General features: G+C 34.7%; 4 protein-coding genes across 6 annotated transcripts; all 4 read left to right on the forward strand.

Annotated features, from left to right (window-relative positions):
- Nucleotides 1-1,505: 1,505 nt before the first annotated feature.
- LOC121250374 (TBC1 domain family member 13-like) lies at nt 1,506-5,652 on the forward strand. Of its 2 annotated transcripts, XM_041149493.1 has the most exons (9): nt 1,506-1,961; nt 2,378-2,470; nt 3,426-3,530; nt 3,647-3,799; nt 3,933-4,031; nt 4,123-4,251; nt 4,664-4,843; nt 5,050-5,166; nt 5,363-5,652. In XM_041149493.1, the coding sequence occupies exons 1-9, from the start codon at nt 1,641-1,643 to the stop codon at nt 5,540-5,542; spliced, it is 1,377 nt and encodes a 458-aa protein (XP_041005427.1). In that variant the 5' UTR covers nt 1,506-1,640; the 3' UTR covers nt 5,543-5,652. The 2 variants fall into 2 exon arrangements, with proteins under 2 accessions (XP_041005427.1, XP_041005428.1); XM_041149494.1 differs by lacking the exon at nt 3,933-4,031 and having other exon boundaries at nt 1,513-1,961.
- A 728-nt stretch (nt 5,653-6,380) lies between these two features.
- On the forward strand, nt 6,381-10,518 carry LOC121250373 (phospholipase D alpha 1-like). 2 transcript variants are annotated; one of them, XM_041149490.1, is made up of 5 exons: nt 6,381-6,693; nt 6,806-6,949; nt 7,685-9,581; nt 9,849-10,355; nt 10,448-10,518. In XM_041149490.1, the coding sequence occupies exons 2-4, from the start codon at nt 6,857-6,859 to the stop codon at nt 10,280-10,282; spliced, it is 2,424 nt and encodes an 807-aa protein (XP_041005424.1). In that variant the 5' UTR covers nt 6,381-6,693; nt 6,806-6,856; the 3' UTR covers nt 10,283-10,355; nt 10,448-10,518. The 2 variants fall into 2 exon arrangements, with proteins under 2 accessions (XP_041005424.1, XP_041005425.1); XM_041149491.1 differs by having other exon boundaries at nt 6,381-6,949; nt 7,646-9,581.
- Nucleotides 10,519-14,061: 3,543 nt separating this feature from the next.
- LOC121248106 lies at nt 14,062-14,978 on the forward strand. The gene is made up of 2 exons (XM_041146462.1): nt 14,062-14,348; nt 14,492-14,978. The coding sequence occupies exons 1-2, from the start codon at nt 14,114-14,116 to the stop codon at nt 14,755-14,757; spliced, it is 501 nt and encodes a 166-aa protein (XP_041002396.1). The 5' UTR covers nt 14,062-14,113; the 3' UTR covers nt 14,758-14,978.
- Nucleotides 14,979-23,932: 8,954 nt separating this feature from the next.
- Nucleotides 23,933-25,787, forward strand: LOC121250973. Its single transcript, XM_041150241.1, has 3 exons — nt 23,933-24,032; nt 25,013-25,166; nt 25,464-25,787. Exons 2-3 carry the CDS (start codon nt 25,015-25,017, stop codon nt 25,612-25,614), a joined length of 303 nt encoding a protein of 100 aa, XP_041006175.1. The 5' UTR covers nt 23,933-24,032; nt 25,013-25,014; the 3' UTR covers nt 25,615-25,787.
- The last annotated feature ends 1,398 nt before the right edge of the window (nt 25,788-27,185 follow it).

Raw genomic sequence — 27,185 nt, forward strand, 5'->3', positions numbered from 1 at the left:
TTACATGCATGAATTTCATTAAATTAGGGCACATCTTAAAGCAAACGATCGAGGTGATCAGTGTGGCCACGTGCATATTGCATATATATAATAGCAATAATATTAATGGATGGGCATGATGATGAGTACTCATTCATGTCTTGTTTGCTAAATTAATTGGATGGTCACGAGTCCACATCACTAATTACTTAATCCCATTTAATTAAAATGCACATGCACACCTATAATTTACTCCCTTTCAAAATGCCAAAAAGCAGCTATATAGGCTTGTCGTCTACGATCCCTAGAAACATTTCCGAGCTATTAAATTAATTTAATAGTTATCATTTCCTAACTAGCTTTCCTAGTTAGCATTACTTTCCTAGAAACATTTCCTTGTTAGCATCGGTTAATATTATCAAACAATCTCACTATTATTTTTTATTTTATTAATATTTTTCACATATTTTTTATTACTATTTTATTATTATTTAATATTTTATTATTTTTTTTTTATTAATTTTTCATTATTATTCACAAATATTCTCAAAAACTTGCACTATCCGAACGTTTTTAATTTTTCAGAAAATCCTCATGTTTTCTTTTGAAGGTCTACTATTGATGGTCTCATTTTCTTTTCTTTTATTTTCTTTTCTTTTTGGGAGAATCCTCATGTTTAAATTATTTTTATCGAGTACTGCAAGATCATTGAGATTATATATATCTTTATTCTGATATCAATTAATTAGGGCATGTTTGGATAATAAGATGAAATGAGAAATTATTAAAAGTTCTCACAATTTTCTTCTCAAAAGTCTTTCAAGCACAGAACAATTTTTAATTTTTAATTTCAAATTTCAAAATCTTCATCTAATCATTACAATTTTTACAAATTTTAAAATAAAACACAAAAATCAATACAACTTTTTCAAACTTAAAAAAATAATAATAAAAAGTTATATTTAAACAATTTTTTAACTTTATAATATTTTCATTCAATTTTTTCTCTATCATTTTTCAAAACTCAATAAAATATTTTAATTCAAATCATTTCACTGTTATTTACAAAATATTTTATTAAAATATTTTAATTATCCAAACCAATCCTTTACGTGGAGATTATGCCATCGTTAGATTTGCATATCTTCTACGTACACACCCACGTATCGTCGATTTAGGTATCGTTTGGATTTGAAAATGAGTTGATATGAGTTGAGATGAGTTGTGAATAATAGTGAGATTTGTGAGTTAAAGTTGTTAAATAGTAATAAATAGTAATGAGATGAGTTGAGATGAATTGACATGAGTTATGAATACAAACCGGGCCTAAAGCCCGGCAACTTGAAGCAATTGAAAGAAGGGGGATCCACAGGATCCGGCTGCACATTAGCATTACGCCTAATTGGGCCATAGTAGAATTCAAATATCTTCAGCCCAACCAATATGGGCCGTTGATACGAAATAGTGGGCCAACCTACCATTCAACCGATTTAACTACCATTCTTCCCGCGCGAGAGAGAGATACAGAGCGACCGAGTTCATTTCCCGAGTCATGAACCCAAACATCCTCCTTCTCTCTTCACCTCTCTATGGAACCAAACGTACCCACCAACTCAAGTCGCCCGGCTCACTACCCTTGAATCGGTCCCGACTCGCCTGCCATGCTCAAAGGCAAGCTCAAGCTTCCGCTCCCAGAGAAAGCCCGCCGGGTCTTCCCTGACCGGCTTGGCAGCTTGGTCGCTGGCTTCGATGACAAAGAAGAAGATAATGGGGGCTCCGATATAGCATTTGAGCCTGGAGAAGAGCTCGAGACCTTTCAACCCAACGGCTTTGGATCTGATAGAGCGAGTGATGATGACAAGAAATTTCAAGAAGAATTAGAAATAAAAGTCCGGCCAAGGCCCGATAAAGATGGGGCAGGCCCGGCATCGGTGTCACGAGTCATTGCGGCCGACGAGAAAAGATCAGATCTTGAATATGAGGTGTGGGATTTAAGCGTTTAATCTTTTATACGAGACAACCACTTTGATTGTAGTGAGAGAGCTTTTGTACGGGTTGGGATTTGTAGGTTTCTTTCACATTCTAAATTTGGGTAGTTTATCGGCTTAGTTGAGGTCTAGTTTAAATGTTTGGTCTCTCTCCCTTTGGTTGCCGGGAAAATGATGGAAGACGAAAGAAAATAAAATAATTACCAAAAAATGTGTTTGTGAAGATGTCGATTTAGCTAATAAGATGGAAAATACCATTCAACAGAGGATAACACCCGTGCATGTGGATAAGGTTTTAAGTTTTTTTCCATTTTCCCTACATCTTTTAAAGCACCCAAATGGAACATTTATTTGTGCTTTTTCTTTTTGGTAAAAAAAACCTTTGATTTTTTTCCTTTTTAATCAATTAGCTTTCTCGGCCGGAGATAAATTTGGAAAAGTTACAACGAATTGCTAGTACAGGGCTTCCTGATGGAGGACGTTTGCGCGCAATGGCTTGGAAGGTAAGAGAGTTCTATGCATTGGTTAGACATGTTGAAATTATTCAATAAGAATTGAAATTTCCAAAAAGAAAAGTTCTCGTTATATGCAATAATTGTCTGTGCTTTTAACAGACTAAATTGGCTAAGCATAGACATCAAATGGACTTGTAGTTTTGGTTTCCAAAAATATTTGGGTATAAAATTTTGTGCAGAAAGAAGTAGACTCTGCTGAGTGTCTTAGATGATAAAGTGAACCCAACTGATGTTTAGCTATGGATTTTCAAAGTTGATGAGGAATAGTTTTAGCTGATGGCGTATTTATGCTAATATACAAATTTACTGATAGCTGATGAAAGCACGGATATTGGTGCTGCTATTTTCTAGTTTCACTACAACACAATCATATCATTGTCATATGAGGTTGTAATGGTCTAATAGGCATTGAAAATATCATTTGTGAAAATATAAGTTCTGACTTCTGATTGAACATGATACTAGAGCTGCAATCATTGGATCGTTAGGAATCGCGATTGAAGCTTTGTATCCCAACTAGGATGTCTGTCATCTTTCTTTCTTTCTTTTTCCTTCATCGTAATTCACCTTTGCTCACCGGACTTCTTTAAAAATCAACATCAGCCTCACATCAATTGTAAAGAATGCCCCTTTATAAATGATAAAAGATTTAATGGTAGCAGGTGGTAAGATGAATAAATGTGCCGTCTTACAACCAACAGAGTTATTCCTTGGCTCATAGGCTTTTCAAAGTATTTCAACAACAGAAGATCTTTAATTTTTTTCACCAGGAAAAAAAGTGTTATAGGGGTCTAGCCTTGTGTGTATAATATGTATGTATACGTGTCTCTATATATTACAAAATCTATAAGACAACAAATAATTCTTGAATACCATTCTTTGATCCTTGTGATTGTTTGAGTAGGAGCATTGATACTGATAGTCTGAATATGGTTTCTACCAGCTGCTCCTAGGCTACTTACCTCCTTCTCGTGACCTATGGGAAAAGGAGTTGACTGAAAATCGAAAGAAGTATGCTAATCTAAAAGAGGAGCTTCTCCAAAGTCCTGTAAGATGCTGCTCACCGACCACTTCACATCTAGTTTAGCTTCAGATAAATATCTTAAAAATGACCTACATCAAAATGCATGCTTTCTGGCTAATGGAAATCTTGAATCTAGACAGTCAGAATTCACAAAAAGAAAAGATGGAACCTTTAGTTCCGACGAACAGCATGTTGACAGTGATATGGATGGGCCTCTACAGCGACAAGGAATTTCTCAAGAAGACCATCCTTTAAGCCTTGGTAAAGCAAGTGTCTGGCATGAATACTTTCAGGTACATGTCTTCTCCATTCTAAGGTTTCTTTTGAATGCCTTCTGCCATAATTGAGTTGATGTATCTTTTTGTTTTCCCTTCTGGATGCATATATTGAGTTGATGTTTGTCAGTAAAGATCCTTTTGTTTCTAGCATACAGAGATTGTAGAACAGATTGATCGTGATTTGCAACGCACACACCCAGATATGAAATTCTTCTCAGGGGACTCATCATTTAGTAGGAAAAATAAAGTATCTCATTGCCTCATCCCTAGCCTTTCTTTAGTTTTTACTTATTTGTGAGATTTCCTACTGACATGCAGAGGCGAATTTCCATTCACAGGAAGCAATGAGAAATATTCTTATCCTGTTTGCAAAACTAAATCCAGCAATTCGTTATGTGCAAGGCATGAATGAGGTCTTGGCACCGATATACTTTGTGTTTACTACTGACACTGATGAGCAAAATGCTGTAAGGACTTTCTGCAGTTTCTTATCCTTATTTATCTACTCATTAATTTGATTTAGTATATATTCAAAATCTAGTTCACTATGGCTTCAGACTGTTGTGGATTGCCAGTCTTGCGTATATCTGGAAAAAACTAATGGACTTGCAGAATAATTTTTTATGCTCACAGCTGACTCTATACCCGTACAGAGGATGTTTTCACCACCTAATATGTATTAGATTTTTCATGCAAACTTCTTTAAATCTTATTATTCTTCAAACCTTGTATGAAATTCATGATGCATCGGAGACAGATTTTTCTTAGACAAACCTAAATAAAAAATTCTGAGATAAGTTGGTTTCTATTTATGCTTTCATGTTGCTGAACTGATAGACTAATGATGTCAGTCTACATCATGTTTGTTATTCCCCACAGGGAAATGTAGAAGCAGATAGTTTTTCTTGCTTTGTCAGGCTATTAAGCGACTCAGTGGATCACTTTTGTCAACAATTGGATAATAGTGCAGTTGGTATACTTTCCACTCTTTCCCGCTTATCAGAGTTATTAAAAGCCAACGATGAGGAATTGTGGTGGCATCTTGAGTTCACATCCAAGGTAAAATAAATCAAAATGCATTATAATTGATGCTTTTTAGGATTTTATCCTAATATGTCTCATCAATATTTTAACCAAACACATATAATTTTGGTTTTAAGCTCTTCTGGAGGCCAGCTTAGTCAATTAGGAATCACTTATCTCAGGGCAGCTTGCTTATTTTACACTAAAATGTGCAGGCTTATATTATTTGTTTTTTTGAGCAGGTGAGGCCACAATTCTATGCATTCAGGTGGATTACATTGCTACTCACTCAAGAATTCAATTTTCAAGTCATCTTAAGAATTTGGGATTCTCTTTTGGGTAATCCTTTTGGTGTTCAGGTCCTTCTCTTTTCCCCTTCCTGTCTCTCCCTTACTCACCCTAGTTGTTACTGGCCTTAATGTCTTTACTCCAATATTTTACTAGTTAATCTAGTCTCTTTGGCCATTTCCTTGAACAGAATGTTTTACCAATATATCTGAATACTCCAATCTATCTGAATGCTAATTTGTTGGAAGCAAACTTCATTGACTGCAGGACATGCTCCTACGAGTTTGTTGTGCAATGCTGCTATGTGTTAAGAGCAGGCTACTGAGCGGTGATTTTGTGGCTAACTTGAAGCTTTTACAGCACTACCCTGATATAAACATTGAATATCTTCTCCAGGTAGCTCAGGATCTCAGTCCAGACACATCTTCTTTTCGCTTATCTCCATAGATCATCACAATTGTGCTTCTGTATAGAATGTATCTTTTGACATAATTTTGTAACAACATACCGGATCTACATTATCAGTTGAGTTATTTCTAATGCATAATCACTTTTTCGAAGGGTTGATCTCGTTGATAGCCAACGGCATTCAACTCCAAGTCATATAAGCATGATTACTAAGATCTTTGTGCAAGATTACATACATGAAATATTCTTGTATACAACTTTATTCAAGCTAGAGCATATTGTCAGGGTGCCGTCGAGCAGTGGTGGCTTTTACAAAATGAGTAGATAGGTTCGGGGGGGTGTTCATTTGGCACCACAGTCATGGACTCATGCTCGAATTCTTATGCTCTACTCTTTATCTTGATTAGCCAATTGCGCAAGTCTTTTTGAGGTGAAAGAGCAAAAAAAAATAAAAAATGCTCAAAATTAGGCACTAAATTCTGGCTTTGGACCCTTGATTTTGACCCGTCGTGCCAAACAAACAAAATATAAATAGTACTATTTCATCATTTTTCTTTTTGATGAAGTATCCATTGAAGAGATAACCTCCACAAAACTAAAATCTTTAAACTCAGAATCAGCATTCAATCGACCCCAGAATGCCAGCAGCTCCAGCAACAAACCAACCAACTTGCAACTCAAAAGTTCAGCAAACGTAAGTAATCAAGTTTAACTGCTCATTGGAGAACCAATATAAATCGGACCGCATACTTCTGCAAGATGATGCCTAATCGAAGTACCTTTTTCGAAAACATATTGGCTCTGTATGGATCCTTAAAGGAATAAGGCTGATGAGTTTGTCTTTAACAATCATGAGCAAACCTATTGAAAAACCTTATTATTATCGTTATTTTTCTTCTCCCTGTATTGCCACTTGCAGTTTTATTCAGAAACTGGCCGTCTTTCACGCCACCAACTGGTCGTTATGGTTGGTATTAATGGCTTGAAGGACTCGTTTTATATTCTTTCCGACAGTCAGTTTTTTTTTTTTAACAGAATTAAATATGGTTCACCTAAACCACTAATTCTTGTAGACAACAGTGTTTTGAATCAACTTCCTTTCAACTCTTAACTCTCGGATTTACATTGCTTCTTACGCAAGAACTCTCTAACGTGAGCTGACTTTCTCCTCATCAAGTCAAAAGTTTTTGGTCAGCTCTTCTGCTTCATCTCCTCTTTCTTTGTTATTCGATTTTGTGGGTGTTTCGGATCCTTACCGGTGGTCCATTGTGGTGTTTTTCTTTTGATAACTTTATTCTCAAGATTGAAATCTGAGGTCGGTCTTCTCTGGTGAGAAAATAAGCAGATCGACCAATGGCGCAACTGCTGCTGCATGGGATCCTTCACGCTACAGTCTATGAGATTGATAGGGTTTCTGGCAAAGGTTGCTGCATGGTCCTCTGCAAGGTACAGTCATTTTATTCTGAAAATTATATCCCACGATCTTCTTTCCGAGTCGTGTAAATTTGTATCGACCTTTCTCTTTTTGGGTATTTGTCCTACCTGAGTTACGTTCTAAAGAAGAAGGAAATGAAAAGGGTTATTCATCTGAAAAAAAAAAAAAAAAAAACTAAGCTCTGCTTCCTCTCTGCTTCACATGCAATGCCGCGGTAAAGACAGCAAGTCAGCCGATGAAAGACAATATACTGTAGAAAAGAGCTTGAGGACAGAGGAGTTTAAAACGATGAGAAATGTTAAATAACTATAACATTCCTCCAATGTCCAGGAAACCATATACGGGCTATCTCATCCTATCTCACCTCATTTCATCATTATAATTTTTTTAAATTTTCATATAAAATATAATAAATAATTCAACTTTTTCAAATTTCAAAACAATAATAATTTAAAAAAAATATTCTAATAATATTTTATTCAATTCATCTAAAACCATTTCATATTTGAATTCTCTATCTCTAACATGTTAAGCATACTATTCGGAAACTATACCTTTTAATCAAAATAATAAAACTTCTCTTCGCTGATGAGATGTCTTTCATATAAACTAAGTTGATGGTGCAGTAGAATAATTATCTACTTTTTCTGTGTATTGTTTGTTTATGTTTCAGTTTTTCTCACTCTGATTCTTTTCATCAAGAACAGATTTTGGCTGACTCAAATTGTCAATGACTTTTAATGCAGCTGATGGAAAACGTAGAAACGCTGGGGTTTGGAAGAGGTAAATCCAAAATCTATGCAACAATTGATATAGAGAATACTACAGTTGCCCGTACTAGACTACTGAAAAATGAACACTCTAATCTCCAATGGTCCGAATCTTTCCACATTTACTGTGCTCATAAGGCTTCTCATATTGCGTTCTCTATCAAAGAAGATGATCCTATTGGGGCAAGAGTAATCGGTAAAGCTTATATGCCTGTTGGGGACATAGTAAGTGGTGAAGAAGTGAATAGATGGCTTAGGATCTTGAATAATAACCATAAACCTCCCCATGGAGGTCCCAAAATCCACGTGAAGTTACAGTTTTTTGATGTCACTCGAGAATGTAACTGGTCTCGGGGAATTAGAAGGAATAAATTTCCAGGAGTCCCTTTCACATTCTTTCCACAGAGACATGGTTGTAGAGTTACTCTTTACCAAGATGCTCATATCCCGGACAAATTTATCCCGAAAATCCCTCTTGCTGGGGGTAAGTACTATGAGCCACAACGATGCTGGGAAGATATCTTTGATGCCATTTCCAAAGCAAAGCATTTGATATACATTGCTGGATGGTCTGTATATACTAAGATCAAGTTGGTGAGGGACTTGAGGAGACAAAAGCCTGAAGGAGAGCTGACCTTGGGGGAGCTTCTTAAAAACAAGGCAAGTGAAGGGTTAAGGGTCTTGATGCTTGTTTGGGATGACAGAACTTCTGTAAAATTGCTAAAGAAGGATGGAGTAATGGCTACCCATGACGAAGATACGGAAAGCTATTTCCGTGACACTGGAGTACACTGTATTTTATGCCCTCGTAATCCTGACAACAGCGAAAGCATTGTTCAAGACTTGGAGGTTTCCACCATGTTCACTCATCACCAGAAGATTGTGGTGGTCGACAGTGGGATGCCCATTGGAAATTCTGGAAAGAGGAGGATAGTGAGCTTCATTGGTGGCATTGATCTTTGTGATGGGAGATATGACACTCCCTTTCATTCCATTTTCAGGACTCTATATACAGCCCACCATGATGACTTTCATCAGCCCAACTTTGCTGATGCCTCAATCAAGAAAGGTGGACCTAGGGAGCCTTGGCATGACATTCACTGCAGGTTAGAAGGACAAATTGCCTGGGATGTTTTATTCAATTTTGAGCAGAGATGGATGAAGCAAGGCATAAAGGGCTTGCTTATTCGATTAAAAGATTTAGATAAAATATTCATAGGTCCATCTCCAGTTATGTATCCCGAAGACTATGACACATGGGATGTTCAATTGTTCCGATCAATTGATGGAGGAGCTGCCTTTGGCTTCCCTGATAATCCTGAGGACGCAGCCAGGGTAGGTCTTGTCACTTGGAAGGATAATGTAATTGAAAGAAGCATTCAGGATGCTTACATCAATGCCATTAGACGAGCAAAGAGTTTCATTTACATTGAAAACCAGTATTTTCTCGGAAGCTCATTTTGGTGGAATTCACAAGACCTTAAGGTTGAGCAGATTGGTGCTGTACAACTAATTCCAAAAGAGCTGTCACTAAAGATTGTTAGTAAAATTGAGGCAGGAGAAAGATTTAGTGTCTATGTCGTCATTCCAATGTGGCCAGAGGGTATCCCAAAGAGTGCAGCTGTGGAGGAAATATTGAATTGGCAAAAGAGGACAATGGAGATGATGTACAAAGACATTGCTCTGGCCCTTCAAACCAAGGGAATTGAGGCAAACCCGAAGGACTATTTGTCATTCTTTTGCCTTGGCAATCGAGAGAGGGTGAAAAGCGGAGAATATGAACCTTCGGAGAAACCAGAAAATGATACAGACTACAGCAGAGCTCAGAAAGCCAGGCGGTTCATGATATACGTTCATGCCAAGATGATGATAGGTAAATTGGTTCGTCATTGTTTTTCTTGATAGGTTGAGGTGCCTACTTTTATGTTGTTTGCTTGAAAATCTTGGAATTCCTTAGTTCCCATAACCTACGTGCATATAAATGTCAACCCAAACCTTTATGTAGAAGTCCAGATACTCACTACATATATGGTAAACTGAAAATAGTCTTATGAAAATCAAATGTGCTTCAATTATAATTATGTCAACTCAAACACATCTTGAGGACTTAACTAGGTTTGGACAATGTCTGCTTTTGCAGTTGACGATGAATACATAATCATTGGATCTGCCAACATCAATCAAAGGTCAATGGATGGTGCCAGGGATTCAGAGATTGCCATGGGAGCCTATCAACCATTTCACCTAGCCACTAGTCAGCCAGCCAGGGGCCAGATCCACGGCTTCCGAATGGCATTGTGGTACGAGCACTTGGGCATGCTAGACGACTTCTTCCTCCAACCAGAGAGTGTGGAATGTATCCAAAAAGTGAACCAAATTGCCAGGAAGTACTGGGACTACTACTCCAGTGAGACACTGGACCATGACCTGCCTGGCCATTTGCTTAGTTATCCCATCAATATTGCTGAAAACGGGGAGGTGACAGAGCTTCCGGGGACAGAATTCTTCCCAGACACCAGGGCTAAAGTTCTTGGATCCATGTCTATGTTCCTTCCTCCAATTCTCACTACCTAATTACCTTGTTCTGATCTGATTTAAGAAATGAGCTCATTCTTTATTCATGTTAGAGTTCACGGTACCATGGATGGATGATTGCTAGATATTTTTTGAAATCGCTAATAGCATTTTTAGCTAGTCTAGTTAAATAATGAACAATGCTACTAGCCGTTAATGTTAACTATACACGAAGTATAAGCTGGCAGGCTAGTTGCTTGAAACTTATAGATAAAAACCAAGATATGAACTTTAATGGGCGATCGCCAGGAAGGCATATTTAAGTCTGGCTATAAAACCACACATTGTGGTCTTTTCTTTCTCTGCTGTGCTGGCTGTGTAACTAAATGCACGGATTACTCATGTTCTTGTCTTAATTTCAGGGTTTTTCAGGAGAGAGATGGACATACAAAATGCATCTTACAGCACTAATTATTTTCGGTGTGAAAGCCCTCAATAAATGCTGCAGAACCCACATCTTGTGTTCTCTCACTCCTAGTTGAAATCTACAAATTTGAGTAAGAACTCAAAGCCTCGTTTCTTTTCACAATTATCTTCATTTTATTTCATCTTATTTAATTATTATAATTTTTTTAAATTCTCATACAAAATAAAATAAACAATTCAACTTTTTCAAATCTCAAAATAAAAATAATATTAAAAAATATATTCTAATAATATTTTATTTAACCTTCAATTTTTATTTTAACTCATCTTATCTCTTTTTCTCTTTCTCACTTCTCTTTCTTTTATATTATATTTTATTTTCTATCAAACAATCATGAAACATGTACTAGTTTCACTTATCCAAATGTCTACAGATTCTCTAAACTTTTCAAGTCTACACGCTAAAATCCAGACGATGAGAGGAGTTTATCAGTTTTTTAAGCATCCTATGACAGAACGAATAAGATTTTTGGTTTGAATAGTTAGATGAGGTAAAATAAGTTAGGATAATTTTAGATAAATTGAATAAAATATTATTAAAATATTTTTTTTAATATTATTATTATTTTGAGATTTGAAAAAATTAAATAATTTATTATATTTTATATAAAAATTTAAGTTGTAATAATAAGACGAGATGATTTCTGAATACAAACAAATCTTAAAGTTGTAAGAAAATAGCACAAATATTACGAGAAAATAATAGGATTCTTATATATCTTTTGGTGGGTATTTAAGGTCTCGTTTGGATTCAGAAAGTATCTTGTCTCATCTCATCTCATTATTATAAATTTATTAAATTTTCACACAAAATATAATAAATAATTCAATTTTTTTAAATTTCAATTCAACTTTTTTAAATTTTAAAATAATAATAATATTAAAAATAATATTTTGTTTAACTTTTATCTTTTATTTAAAATTATCTCATTTTATTTTATCTCATCTCTAAATCTAAATCAGCCAACGAGGATTATCTTGAAAAAGTTGGGACTGTACCAAAGTTTTATCAGCACAGCGAAGGAAGGATACTGCACAAATACTTTTTTAAAATCTAATTATCCAACCCTTTGCTTGCTTGCATGATCGGTCATTGAAACATTGATGAAAATGGAATCTTGTTTGGAATATTACCCTAAATAATTGGTCCTAAAGTACTTTTTCTCCTACTAACTTGTCCAATCATATATCTTTTCTTTTATTATTATTATTATTATTATTATTATTATTATTATTATATCTCCTAAGTTCTAACTTTATTTTAAGGAAAATGATATTGTAACCCAAAAAGAATCTAAAAAATAGTAGAGTCACATCTTCTAAAATATGACGAAAACCCATATGTAATTTTGTTTATAAAGATGGAATGGAGATATTATATTATTGCTTGATATTTTTTTCAATCTAATTAAGTTAAGCACACCTTATTCATCTTGAATTTATCATTTTTACTCATATAAATTAATGTCACGTTGTTTGAGTGATTTATTATGTTATATATTTAAATAAAAAAACCATATAAAATACACCGCCCCAACTTTGGGGCTCTCGATTTACACCACCTAATTTGGATATAAAAAATATTTCATCTCAAAAAGTATTTTATTATTATAATTTTTTTAAATTTTAACACAAAATATAATAAATAATTTAATTTTTTAAAATATAAAAATAATAATAATATTAAAAATAATATTTTATTTAATTTTTATTTTAACTAATCTTATCTTATCTCAACTCACTATCAAAACTACACTTTCTTTGTATTCATTTTGATTCAATATTTTGTCGGTCGAGGCTTCAAGCATCGTAAGATGCTAAATACTTCCTTCTGTCCAACTTTTCAGCAAAAGCCCTTTTTTTACTTATCCAATTGCATCAGTCGTATCAATCATTTTTTTCTTTTGCGTTTCCAAGAAAATCCAAACACATAAAACTAAGAAGGGAAAATAAAAAGAAAATAAAAGACACCAAAAATAAACAAAAATAAACCCAAAAAAATAACAAAGAAGGAATGTGGAAAATCATTTTATTTCAACTCTCTTACATTCACAGAAAGGCATAAAATCTTGTGATATAGGAGGATATCATGAGGGCTTACAGGGGGGCATTGTGTACACACGGCAACAATCCCTTCTTTACGATGAGGCTGATCTACAACTTGAACTCATGACTTCTATCTCCTACAACTTGAGTTGCCAATCCACCTATAACAACTAATTTGTGTTGGGGAAGATATACTCAATCTTCCATGATATTTTTTTTACAAGTGTTTATAAAGATTGATGTTTATAAATACACTCTAATTTACTTGTTCAGAAGTGATCCTTATAAGTGTTTTTAACTCCAAAAATAACAAGAATATAATATAAGAGTACTCTTACATCGATAAAATAATTACACAAAATAATCTCACAAACTGACGTGATTTCATTTGATATGTTAGATTTACTTTACAATAAAAATAATTTTATAATCTGACTAATTATATCAAGCCACGTCAATTTATATGATTGTTTTTATATAATTTTGATGGTTAAAGTATTTCCCATAACCACAAACCAACACTCAGGAAAAACAAGTCTATTACATAGAAATCCATCAGTAGAATGCATGAGTCCCGTCCCTACTAGTTCTTTTCGTCACTTCCAATGAAGATCATCTACAGACTACTAACTAGGGAGTTGTGTTCAAAATTATGCCTGAACAAGTCAAGGACCTCCCCTACATGATAAACAAAGCATTCTTCATCCAAGCACAGCTGCTGAGACACAGCATATCAGAGAGCTACACCCCAAGAAAGCATGGAATGGAGACAACAAACGCAATTATTAGAAGGCATAACAATGGTGGTGATTAATGAATTTCTTAAGCCTCTGTCCACACAGAAGAAGCAACTGATGTCACTTTGTCTTTTGACACTGCCGTGCGATGCACGAGCAAATGTTACCTGACAGACGCACCTTTCCTTCAAAGCCCAATCACACACATGCCTACTTAAATGCACATTCACCTTGACTTATTATTTAATTTACTCCTCCATTTTTATTATATAATATTAAATAAAGCAGAATAGAATAAAAAACCAACCCTTGGTTTTGAATCTGTATACGAATAAAATTAATGAGTTATGCTGTACTGAAATTTCAGATTACGTGCATCACTTACTTAAAAATATGTAATTTTATTTTTTTTATTTTTATATTTAATATTTTATGTAAAAAAATAAAATTATATATTTTTAAATAATGTGGAGACTTATGTTTAAAATTTTTCAAAATTAATACCCATTTGTTTCAAAATATAATATATTTTCACATCTGGCCCTCTTCACCACCACGTAAAAAACAGATATAACACCCCCTCCCTAGTCCCCCCCTCTGCTTTTTACATCTTCACATTCATATGTACTTAATTTTTTTTTTCCTTAGTCTGGCTTGCTTGCTTCTTGTTTCTTGCATCCATGTCCTCAATGATAAGCCCACAAGGTGTAGTCCTGGCCACGGCCATGGCTGTCTCCGGCACCGCTGTCCTCCTCGTGCTTCGTCTCCAAAAGTCTCTCCCAACAACCCAATTCCCCGTCGATCAAGTTCCCGGTCCTCGCCACCAATTCTACGTCCTTGTATCTTCAGTAGCACTGGTACACAAAAAAAAAAAAAAAAAAAGTCCTCTCTGCATTGACCTCTCTCGCATACATTCAATTCTTGTTGTCTATGCTAATGGGGGTTCTTTTTTTTTTCTTTTTTTTTTTTTGTTTTTGTTTTGTGTTTGGTGGCTGTATAGAGGGAAAGAAGAGAGAGAAGAAGAAGAAGAGAGTGCAATTTGCAGAAGATGTGGTGGATCCAAGTGGGGATGGGAAGGAGTATAGGAGGCAGCATGATGCAATTAACAGTTGTTCTTCTTATTCTTCTTCTTCATCATCAGCAACACCAACGAAGTTAGGAAAGAGCAGCAGAGGTGAAACCAGAGGAATGCCAGCCAATAGGGTGGCTCTCTACAATGGAATTCTCAGGGATCGTGGGGTTCAGCGATTGGCCTACTCTTATTGATTGACCTTCTGTATAAAACTCCTGTTTTTTGTCTGTAAATGTACTCTCTCTCTCTCTCTCTCTCTCTCTCTCTCTCTCTCGGAGGATATGTCATAAGTATTAGGAAGGAAGCCTGCGGTTCCCGTTCTCATAAACTGATTGGATACAGGGGTTGGATCCTCTTGGAAACTGGTAGTGGATTTTGTTAATAATCCAAAGAGTAATTTCTTGGGTTTTGTTCATAGTTGGCATCTAAAGAAGTTTTGTTTTTTCTTTTCTTTTCTTTTTTTTGGGGAGACAGGGTCACAGGAGAATGAACTCACTGCCTTTTTTCTAGTTTCTTCTCTGTTATTTCTTTTCTTTTCTTTTCTTTCCTTTTTTCTTTGTCTGACATGTAAAATGCAGAGACTGCTAAAACAGCAAATATTGATTGTAATTTTTTCTTGGTCTGACATGCAGTAGTTTCTATTTGGGAGAGGCTACCATCCGGCGAAATTCTCTGTTTTACACCTACAAATAATGAGGTTACACGTAAGAATTGTAGCAAATTGAAGAATAGAATTGCATGTAGAGAATCATGATTCACACAGTTCATTCTTTCTTTCTTTCTTCTCTCGACGGTAGGCCAAATTCCATTCCCTTGCCTCTCTCTCTCTCTCTCTCTCTCTCTCTCTCTCAATGGAGGCCTTTTCTTGGTTCTCTTCGCCCTGCCTTAAGACACCAGGTTTTCTTCGTAATTATACAAGGAAACATGGTGTGGGAATCATAAGGGCCTCTGAGGCTGCTGTGCAGCAGACCAAGAACACCAAGGTTGCACTCATCGGTAATGAACCCGCACTCACTAATAATCTAAAATTATTTTACTGAATTGAAATCGTTAAGGTTGTTGGATTTGAGTGGAAACAATCTTTCACCCACCACTCTCGATCTTTTTTAAGGTTATGATTGAGGAAAATCCTCTGTTGGTCGCAAATACAATTGATGTATCCCTTACCTGCTAATAGTCCACCACCTGTTAGTCTAAAGCACTCGACGGAGAGGAGAAAAAGAAGAGGGCCCAGGAGAGGAGAATCAGGAGAGGCACTGTGTAGAGAAGAGAAAATGAATAAACGGAGAGGAAATGGTGCGGGGAGAGTAGAGAGAAAGGAAGAGAGCTGCTTCAGTAGATTAGCACCCACCATAAGACATATAAACCTCATATATGTCCAGATTCTATTGGCCAGTGTAAATTGGGATTTCTCACGAGTTTTTCCCTTTCTATTTCACAGTATTTGTTTCTTTTCTATTTATTGCTTGGTGAAGGTACCTGTGTTCACAAGTTATGATACTTGATTACATCTATTTAAGCCCATAAAACATGATAAGGTAAGGAGCCTATTGATTGATGGTTTGGGGGTACAAAGTACAAACACAAAGAAAAGAAGAGAGAAAAAGAAAAAAACCACAGGGTTTGTACAGTTACCATAAAGAGAGAGCATAGTGTTTTGTAGCCTGAAAACAACAGGAAATTACTGAATGTTGCACCCTTTTATTTCCACCCAAAAAGGGTTCCTTTAGACCACTTTCCTGACCAGTGGGTATTCATAAGAGGGGATGTGAAAACAACAATTTTAGGTCCACCCTATAAACCTTTTTTTTTTTTTTTTTTGTCTATATGCATGATGCTCATGATATTCCTTGAAATGGTTCCACCAAATATACAAACAGATACACATATATGCATAGACAATTATCTTGTGATGCATCTTTTCAGCAAGAAAGCTTTTTATATTTTAGGATAAAGCCACCAATTGTAAGTAATCTGAGTAGGGGGCAAGCTATTGGGGGTGCGGGGCTCCTTGCCCCAGCACCCCAAGCACCTACTCAGGAAAGGGCCCTCCAATTCCCCTCTCTTGTGTCCCATCCAAATTGTTTATGACTCGATCAAGAAATTATATATGATCTTGGTTGGAGTGGAACCTCGACCAGTTTAGATCATTCTGGTCATGTTCTTGGGTAAAATCTTTAGTCCTAATTTGATGTGATTTTTGTGATATTTTGATACCATGTCTAAAAATATAAAATAATGATGCCGAGAGAAATTGCCCGTGTATAGTTTAAAATTACCCGTTATAAGTTTGAGGAATTTCTTTTAATTTCATGAAAATATAAATTGAGTTCAACTTTGAAAAAGTTATATTACCATGTTTTGGAATACTCTCAAACATCATCGTTTGAATTATCTTATGGAGTAAGAAGTTTTAAACATTTTTTAACATGTCAAATGAATGCATCTAAAAACCTATATATTAAAAATGTCTATAAGTTCTATGATATATATATATATGTATGTTTGCATGCATAATATATTATCGATAGGCCCGATTGACATAACCTTCAACTTTTAAAAGAAAGGTCTAGATATCGAAACTCTTCTCCCACTTAAAAAATAATAATAATAACAATAATAAATTCAAATTTATGTATAATATATTAATAAAAATAAAAGCACCCATGTGCTGTAGAGGCATTTGTTTTACTTTCTCTCTTCTCGGCAACTTCCACACAAAGAGGAAGAGAATTTTAAGTTGTCAGGTGGACCCTATGAACAGTCTCTACTCCTTTTGATATAGACCTCATCACATGCCCATGCCTTTGTAAATGCATACCAAGCATCATGTGCGAACAAAGCTCTTGGCTTTAGATGCTTCTCCTTCTCATCCCAAACCCAAAGCTCTTCTTCCAACCACCCAACAAAAATAAATAAAGACGTCTTCTCCATTGACCAGCTAACACCACCTTATAATAACTCCCAAGACTATGAAAATTTGACATTATTGATCTTCTTTTCTTCCCTATTTATTTCTCGTTCTATATTGTAATTACTGACAAAGCCTTCTCCATTTCAAATGAAACTGATAATATTTATTTCATTTAAAATATACGATATTTTAATCATTTCACATATTAACGCGATATGAAATTATCAAAATATTCATTATTTTATACTAAGTATTGTTTGGATATAAAAATATCTCAACTCATCATATCTCATCTTATCTGATCATTATAATTTTTTTAAATTTTTACATAAAATATAATAAATAATTTAATTTTTTTTAAATATTAAAATAAAATTAATATTAAAAAATAATATTTTAATAATATTTTATTTAATTTTTAACTTTTATTTTTAACTTTTATATTCGTTATTCAAATCCCCCATTTCAGTCGTGCAGGACAGTCTGACAAATTGACCCCATTTTTTGTTTTGGCATAAATGCAAACCTAACACTGAAGGCCAGGTGCCAACCAGATTGAGATTTTAAGTCCTGAATTCCTGAGTAGTGTTGTACCTATTCTTATTATTGAAAGAGATGACTCTATAGGCTTTTCATCAAAGTCAGGAGTAGTACGTGTTTAAGCCAAAATTATCGTTTGTTTTATCCAACCAAACAAAAAGTAATGTTTTTTGTTGTCATGTTTTCTTTTTCGTTCACCAATCACCACATATATATAAAAGTAGCTAGGCATCTAAATCGAACACTTTTGTAGGAGGGAACACATGGCAAGCATGTGTTGGAGACAAGTTTAAGCAAAGCAAAACCTCTAGAAAACAGAATGGGCAACTGAAAGTTCTGGTGGGCTGCATTGATGTTTGGAACAGAATCATTATCTCAACTTGTTTTGTCATTTTCTTGTGCATTTTCTGAGTTTAGAGGCATCACTGATCTGTTGTTTGTGGGGGCTGCCTCCTTGCGCGCCCCATATTTCCTTTGTTTCTTATTATGTTTTTTTATGAAAAATACTTTTCTGTCCCTCGTGTCTTTAGTAATTGCATGTTCTAAATTTTCAGAAGTGTGGGAATGATTGGATCAATAGAAAAATGCTGAAAAAGAAAAAAGATGTCGTGGAGATAAAACTGCTTATCTTTGATCTTGCCACCCTCTCATCTCAAATATAGAGTAATGTTACATACAGTTATAAAATATATAAATGACGTATAATTGTTTTGTATAAAAGTAAAATTTATTATTAAAAAATAAATTTTTTTCATATAGATCTCATATTTAATCACATTTTTTAAAGTGATTATATGACATTTATACACTCACGATTACAACTAACATTTCTCATATATATTTGGGAAGAGATTGAATTGGGCAGGCCATTTGCAAACATTGCTAGATTGGATACATTTTTCTATGAAGCAGAGGGGCAGGCGGCCAGAGCAGAGATGAAGTGAGATAATGGTAAGAGAGAGAGAGAGAGGAATCGATCAAAATTTACTAAGTTTACTGTACTATTGATCATCTTATTAACCATAGTTGTTTATTTTTTAGGTGGCATCAAATGATTAAGAGATAAATAAATAATAACAAATAAATTTTTAATCATTTTGATGGCATATTTACAAGATTTAATGTCGATCTTGCCCTCACGGAAGTGACTTGCATGTATGCATCCCATTGGATAGGTTTATTTCAATCAAAGGGTACACTCAATATTCGTATTCCTAGATGTGAAAATGCAAAATGGTCCCATACCTATATGATATAGCTAGGAAAAGAAATTGCAGAAAAGTCAAAGACAATGAACTTCTAAAGTGAAGCCAAAACAAGCATGTGTCGTGTAAAATGAGTTTAATATTAATGTCATGAAGATATTGGTCACCGTGAAGCATTGGAACACTTTTGCAATGATACGGGTTCGAATAGAATGTAAGAAATTGTCATGTTGAAAAAGACTCATTTTTTGTGGCAATTTTTTTTTCAAGCAAATGGTTTTTATTATATAAAAAGAAATTATAGTTATAGTCGTGAATGCACAAATTTCATGCAATCACTTTGAAAAAAGTGAATAAATACGAAACTTACATTAAAAAATAATAATTTTTTAATAGTAGATCTCACTCTTTTTCAAAACTATTGTATGACGCTTGGGCATTATACGATTGCATATAACATTACTCTTATATAAATATATTCAAGATAGGAAAAGGGATACGTGATACTCCTGTGTCATAGTATGCCATATCAATTTCAATTGATATTTACACAAGTAATTTAAATTATATGACATATATATATATATATATATATATATATATATCGTTGCACAAGAAAAAGAAATGAGTCGAGGAAGGGATGGATTGCACATAAGAGAGCTTTCTTATAAGTTTGGAAACATAATTGTTAGGTTTAAATCTATCTAGAGCTTCTTAGTGCCAACACTCCACAAATTTGAGAAGATTTATCTTTTTCTTCTTTTCCTTTAATCTTAACTTTGCTGAAAGGCCAAAAAGTTCCCTAAGATTTTGGGTGCCCTGAATTTTTCTTACATTTTTTAGTTGCTATTTGAACTGTTCATTCAAATAGCCAAAGTTGCTGATCTATAGTCAAAGTTGATTCATGAGCACTATAGAGAGGAGCTTCGGTGACCAATACCTAACATGATTGACAACAACAAAAACAAAAAATAATGCATGTTAACGTGATTGGCAAGGTACATGGGCTTGCATTCTTGTACATGATTTTTGGGAGAAGAGTTAAAAGGCTTGTTTGATAACAGAAACCATCTTATCATTATAATTTTTTTTAAATTTTTATATAAAATATAATAAACAATTCAATTTTTTCAAATCTTAAAATAATAATAATATTAAAAAAATATTCTAACAGTATTTTATTCAACTCTAACCATCTCATCTCATCTCGTCTCACTATCCAAACGTCCCACTTATTTCAATCTACTTTACACGCTAAGAAGGAAACTTCCTGGCTGTTTCTTAAAATAGTTGTTTCCCCAATCTTGGCCGCTTCAACGTGTGAAAAAAGAGTAAAAGATAAAAGGTTACCCATATAATTAACAATTAAATATAACTATGTTATTAATTTTAATATAATAAGATAAGAATATCACATCGAGAGTAGCTAAGAATTTTCCATGATTCAGAAAACTGCTTGAAAATCTTGCTAATAGATTTGTACAGTGAGATGAGAATTTTTTATTTTAGATAAAAGTTTAAAATATTATTTTTTAATATTATTACTATTTTGAAATTTGAAAAAGTTGAATTGAGATTTGAAAAAGTTAAATTGTTTATTATATTTTGTATAAAAATTTAAAAAAATTATAATAATGAAATGAGATGAGATGAAAATTTTATATTTCATCCCACTTGCCAAATTAGAACTTGGTCCAATGGCTTCTTCTTTCTTTGGCAAATACCTTGAAAGGAAGTTTTGTCAACATACATCTATGAACGGTCCTATTTCTTTTATCATTTAGAGCTCTTTTCTTAAAAAGTGAGACATAAACACTTAGAAAAATTTAGAAAAATATAGTCATAAAAAATAATTAATTAACAACATTTATGCCTTTTTAGCTAAAAAAGAATAGGATTGGTCGACAGGTTAATACTAATTTCTATCTGGATATGATTATAGTAACATCTTGTTGGCTATGATATCTGGACCCACAACTACTCTTTTGAGACTAATGAAGGTATATTTGTCCCAAATCTATAAGAAAAAGAAAATAATGGTAGCAATTAAACTAGTGAGCATATATAGGCCAAAACCGCATACAAATTCTTTAGCAATTAGACTATAAAACTAAATTTGGCAATCTTCTCCTTGGCTTAGTCAAGAAATATGCACCTAAACCCTCTTCTTCATGTGTTCTTAAGATTTATTCCCTGCAATTAATACTTTGATTAAAAAGAAGCTAGAGAGCATAGGCAATTAATGAATGGAAATGCTAGTCCTGCCCTACCGAGAATACTCATCGAGAGTGGGTATCGATTGTATTTTTTTTAAAAATATTTTTTAATGACTGTGAATTTTTTTTACAAATTTTTAAAGGGTTTAAAACAATATTTGAAAAAATAGCAAAAAAAAAAAAATACACATTCAGTGAGAATTCTCGATAAACGTAGCAGTCCCTCCTCTCCCCTCTTTTTGAGAAGAAAGCATATTGCATTCATTAATAACGGACATTACAAATTGAACCTAAAACATACATTACAAGCCAACTACAACATTAATAGCTCCTCGCTACACACCCGTGACTGACATGGTCTAGTCCAATGCTGCAAACCTCTACAGATCTAAAATCTGAGAGACAATACAACTCTGTCCAAAATAGAGTTCAACAAACTCCATACTCCATTTAAGACAGAGTTGAGGACACACTTTACGGACAAACGTCCAAGAGACTATATATATTTTTATTTTTATTTTTCTAAAAAACAAAAGACATTACAGAAATTAAAAAAAGAAAAATAACGAATTACATCTTAGAAAGATATAGATTCACATTTTCAACCATGTAGGAAAAAAAAAAAAACAGTGGTTGTGATGGCGCGTGAAAGTCACAAGCCACCTTGAGGGTATGGCGGACGATTAGGTCTGGAGTAGCTGGAGGTCCTGGACCCAGAAAGGCCACGCGTGGTGGCAGAAAGGCATCCTGAGTGGCAACACGTGGAATACACACGCTCTCTTTGGGCCGCACGTGTGGCTCACACGTCACTCCATGGTGGTCGCCGGATGCCAAAGAGCAACATATTAGTCTTCCTCCATACTTAGCCCAAAAAATTAAAAAAAAAAAACCCAAAAATGAAATAGAAAATGAGAAGACTAGAGATGAGAGAAATGAGAGATGAGGGAGGGAGGCTCCTCCCCCCGCACCGAAAGAGAGATGAGGGGATTTTTAGAGATAATAAGGAGTCTCTCTTTCTAAGAAACTAGGGCCAGCTCCCAAAACCTAACACGTAGCAGTCCCTTTAATGAATATATATATATATATGCATGGGTGTAGTTTTTTGTCCATGAAAGTTCAAATTCATGATTTCATATAGACCGAAAGGGAGTGCATTTTTCCATGAAAAAATAGTAGATGTTGGACTAACTGTTTGGGTAGACAGTAGTCAAGCAAAAAAAACGACTTTCACCAATGGAGGGGGGGAACTTGGTGAGTTTGTATAGAAAAAGGACCCAAAATGGTTCCCAAAAAATGCTTGATTTTTACGGTACTGGTGGTGGAGTATGATGACATTTCCTCCGATTCACAGTGAAGTACCAATCAACCTCTCTATAAAAGGAGCATTACGTGTGCAGAATCTCTTCCTGAATCCATTTTCTCTGTGATCTCAGCAACCCAGAGTGTAACATTTCTTAATGTAAAAGAAAGAGAAGATTTTTTTTTTACCACAAAGATCCAATGTTTTTGCTCATTATTGCCTCCCCATTTGACATATAATACAAGGTGGTCTCCAATGATTTTTCAACATCTTACCTCATCCTTGTTTGTTTGGCATGCATGCATGACCATGTTTATTTCATTAGCCCATTATCAATTCTCGCTAATCATCTTTGCTTATGTACTTCTAGAAGATAAGGTTCAACTTTGGTGATGCTAACCTTGGGTTGATTAACCTCTATATACACTTCATTAGTGGGAATGACGACAGCTGATGTGCCTGTCGTGTTTTGGGTTGGAACATCCCTTAAACAACAACTTAACAATACGTAATTGTTTCTAATTCGCCAACAGATTATCTTTTTTTTTTTTTAGTTTTATATGTCGTATTCAAACAACCGCCCTTGCCTCGCTAGCACGTAATCCAAAGTCAAATGGTCTCTATAAAATTAACAACAATCCACCCATTGTTTATTCTTATTAGTCATGAAAAAGTAATTAAGATTGTTTGTATGAGATTTTTTAGGTAGTGTAGACCCATATAAGCATTTGATATTGCATGAGTGTCTATCTCTTTTTGAATTGGACAATCTAATTATGACAAGAGATATGATATTTATAATCGTTGAGTGTGTAAGTGCCGCACAATCTCTTTGAAAAAAGTGAGTAAATAGAGACCCACGTGAAAAAAAAATTAATTTTTTTAATAATGAACCCTACTATCTTTTAAAGTAATTGTGCAGTACTTGTATATTCTACGACTGTATGTAGTATTACTCTTATGATAATAAATCATTGAAGATCTCTATTTTGTATATGATGACCATGGCCCATAGTGTGTTGATTCGACTCGATTAACTAAATTCTCTTATGGCCCTCGGCAACAAACTACTTAAGAGATCTGGGCTCTAGGCCTGAATGCTTGAACGTTACCCGTCTTATTATTTTAACCTCGGGTCATTGTTGTGCTGGGCTGGAACCAGCCCAAAATACTGTTTCACAGCCCAGTGAGCCCACAGACATGTACTACTTTCCATAAACACACTGCGAAGAGGAAGAAAGTCCGGAAAGATATTTTCTTCCGAGCCGAACGTTCGCTTTCGCCAAAACAACAGGTTTTCCCCTCCATTTGTCTAATGTCACGCTTAGGGTTTTGTAGCACCTTTTATGAATTTTTGGGTTTCTCTGTTTACGAAATAACACTTTAATGGTTTCTCTGTTTTATAACTCGGAACTTAGTCTAATCGGCTGTACGAGTAATTTATATGCTAGTTCTTTTGTCAAAGTGTAGATTTGAAGGTGACTGTTTGACTTCAGAATTTAGAATCGAATTGTGGGATTGGGGAAAGATGCTCTTTTGGGGCTCCGGTTCTCTCGACGGAAGATTTTTCAACTTTGTGACTTATGTTTGTTGCTGGTTTTAACCTCTGAATCTATCTTATTGGGACCCTTGAACTGATGGAAAGTAGAAACTATCTAGTACCGTACGTTTTAAGAACTAAACTAAAAGAAGGTTAGAAATTGTATGTTTAACGACCAAGTACATTCCTGTAATTTTTGAGTAATTGTTTATAATTGTTCATAGATTATCATCAAGGTGATTATTTTTTATTTACATTCTATGCAGTGTTATAGGCTTTGGAGGGCCTAAAATGTTTGGCCATTTCAGTAGCAGAGAAGTTTTGTCCTGAAATTTTTCCTATACGTAATATATAAATGTATATGTTTAGATATAGACATCTTTATGACTCAATACAATTGCAAACATCCCACAACATATTCCAAGATCCGTAGTATACACACCCCCTGGACTTGTGCTCTGGTTATCGGTGCATATGCATATCATGCATGATCTTTTGGATTTATATTTGCGTATGAATTCGATTATTCAGGATTGTTATGGTGCACCCTTTCTTCCGTGTGCCTCAGGAAGAGCTTTTGTTCATTGATGATTTTTAATGTTGGTTGATTGCTTTGACAGATATTGTGGAAATGACCCCTATTCTGTAACTCTTATTAAATCACCATATTTTTTGTTTCACACTTTGTAATTTGTCATTATGTTTGATGGCATCTTAATTTTGTTCTTCTGTAGCAATGAAGGTACGGTCGGCAGTTAAGAAGATGTGTGAGTTTTGTAAGACGGTTAAACGTCGTGGTCGTGTTTATGTATTATGCACAGCTAATCCTAAACATAAGCAACGACAAGGCATGTCAACATTTTCATATGAAGGCCAGCCTCCTCCTACGTATGCCTTTTTCTTTTGTTCCTGGCCCTTTTTCTTTTTCTTTTTTTTGGTGCACAAATGCATGAGTAATGACAAACTGATAAGTTCATAATTTAAATTTGTTGAAGCCTTGAGCATATTTTGAGGAAATAAATGATAGAACTTTCTTGAGGGACCACCTACTTTGCTTGATGGAAATGAAGCCACTACCTGTTTGAATTGTTTATCTAGTGCTTAAACTCATATAATGCACACCCAGGGTACCGAATATTTTCTTGGAATAGCTAGTAATATACTTGTTGGTTTCAATTTTTTCAGGTCTTTGGATACGAGTACCAAACTGGATAACTTTTCAGGTCACAACTTCAGGGCTGGCCTGGCTTCTCTCATACCAAAAAGGCCGGACTCTTCAATAATGTATGGATGGAGGGTAGGCCTGGCATCCATCCTGTCCACAAAGTCCAATTAGCATCCGTTCTATTTGGAACGGCGAGAATGAAATGGGACGGGGACAAAGTTTGATGAGGAACAAATGTTACTGATTTTTGCCTTGTGTAATTTTGTTTCTGTGCTGCTATGCTTATTTTGTCAACTCTTGACCTTATTTTTTATGTTCTGTTCAATCTGATGCTATATTCTACAGCCATAGTTGAAAGGGATGGTTAAAAAATGGAGGAAAGAAAGAAAGAAAAGAGTAGGAATTGGAGTAAACAAGGTTGCCTGAGATTGCAGATGTCAAATGTTCTCCAAATCTTGGGCAGATCTTTATGAAGCAACTGAAAAGTTGGGAAAAGTCTATTTTTCTGGAGCTAGAAAAGCTTCTCCTTGAAGCATAATTCAGTACTCTGGCCCTTGTAACTTAAAATATATTGAAGGCATGGCTTAGAGTTGGAATACCATGATCATAGAGAAGAAATACTAGTAGAGATGGGATTTTTTTGTTGCAGTTTCTTAGGAGAGAGTAAGACCTCGTTTGATTACATATATGAGATAAAAATTGAGAGTTGAATAAAATATTGTTAAAATAGAATTTTTTAATATTATTTTTATTTTGAAATTTAAAAAAGTTGAATTCTTTATTATATTTTGTAGGGAAGTTTGAAAAAGTTATAATAATTAGATAAAATGAGATGAGATAGTTTGTGTAACCAAACAAGACTCAAGAAAAGGTGGCTTCCAAGCAAAGAAATACATCTTTTTTCAGAGCCTAATTTTGCATAGAGAAAACCTGGAGACCAGCCGGTCTGAAGACAAGCTATAACCAGCCCTCCAATCTCATTCTACCACGTCAGCATGTTATGTGACTAATTATGCACTTGCCTATACTAAATCTCATCCCTTATCCAAACTCCTCCCCCCCCCCCCCCATTCTGACGGCAACGATAAGATAACACAACAGCGACGGAGTGCGACCCTTCCCAGCCAAACAGATAACACGACAGCATAGACATTTCAAGACATTATTTTCTGTTAAGAGACAGCAAACAGTGTTAAGAAAACTCTCTTTCTAAAGCATAAGAGATAACAGTAATAGATCAGTCAAAATATGTATACTCCATAACACAAGTGGATTGGGAATCATAACTTTTTTTCAAATCAGTGTTTACATGCCAAGACCCAAAAGTAAACTGAAAGTAAAGCACCTAAACTTTTCCTTTTACACTCTAAAAGTAAAGCACCTGAGCATTTCCTTTTACATGCCAAGACCCAAAAGCAAACTCAAAGTAAAGCACTTAAACATTTACATGCCAAGGCCTAAAATCAAACTGAAAGTAAAGCAATCGCCAATCAGTGTTAACATGCCAAGACCCAGTTTCATTTCCTTTTTCTTTGTTTATATTTTTCACTCTCAAGCACCTGAACATTGAAAATTGAACATTTGGAACTGTATTTAAACTTACTGATATTTTGAATCACAATCAACTAACTTTCAGAAAACATAAATTAATGGAGCCATATATTAAAAGAACAAAAAAAGAGTGTTATTAAATATTGCATGTGTGATTCTCGGAGACCAAAAAAGGAGCCATATGTCTGCTT

The sequence above is a fragment of the Juglans microcarpa x Juglans regia genome, chromosome 2D, assembly GCF_004785595.1.
Source record: "Juglans microcarpa x Juglans regia isolate MS1-56 chromosome 2D, Jm3101_v1.0, whole genome shotgun sequence".
Taxonomy (NCBI): Eukaryota; Viridiplantae; Streptophyta; class Magnoliopsida; order Fagales; family Juglandaceae; genus Juglans; species Juglans microcarpa x Juglans regia.

Excerpts from the sequence above, each read along its gene's own strand:
- LOC121250374 (XM_041149493.1), top strand. The coding sequence starts at position 1,641 with ATGCTCAAAGGCAAGCTCAAGCTTCCGCTCCCAGAGAAAGCCCGCCGG. Across the intron at positions 2,471-3,425 it reads TGCGCGCAATGGCTTGGAAG|CTGCTCCTAGGCTACTTACC; the intron begins GTAAGAGAGTTC and ends GGTTTCTACCAG. Across the intron at positions 4,844-5,049 it reads ATCTTGAGTTCACATCCAAG|GTGAGGCCACAATTCTATGC; the intron begins GTAAAATAAATC and ends TTTTTTGAGCAG.
- LOC121250373 (XM_041149490.1), top strand. The coding sequence starts at position 6,857 with ATGGCGCAACTGCTGCTGCATGGGATCCTTCACGCTACAGTCTATGAG. Across the intron at positions 6,950-7,684 it reads GCTGCATGGTCCTCTGCAAG|CTGATGGAAAACGTAGAAAC; the intron begins GTACAGTCATTT and ends CTTTTAATGCAG. Across the intron at positions 9,582-9,848 it reads TCATGCCAAGATGATGATAG|TTGACGATGAATACATAATC; the intron begins GTAAATTGGTTC and ends CTGCTTTTGCAG.
- LOC121248106 (XM_041146462.1), top strand. The coding sequence starts at position 14,114 with ATGTACTTAATTTTTTTTTTCCTTAGTCTGGCTTGCTTGCTTCTTGTT. Across the intron at positions 14,349-14,491 it reads TTGTATCTTCAGTAGCACTG|AGGGAAAGAAGAGAGAGAAG; the intron begins GTACACAAAAAA and ends GTGGCTGTATAG.
- LOC121250973 (XM_041150241.1), top strand. The coding sequence starts at position 25,015 with ATGAAGGTACGGTCGGCAGTTAAGAAGATGTGTGAGTTTTGTAAGACG. Across the intron at positions 25,167-25,463 it reads GAAGGCCAGCCTCCTCCTAC|GTCTTTGGATACGAGTACCA; the intron begins GTATGCCTTTTT and ends CAATTTTTTCAG.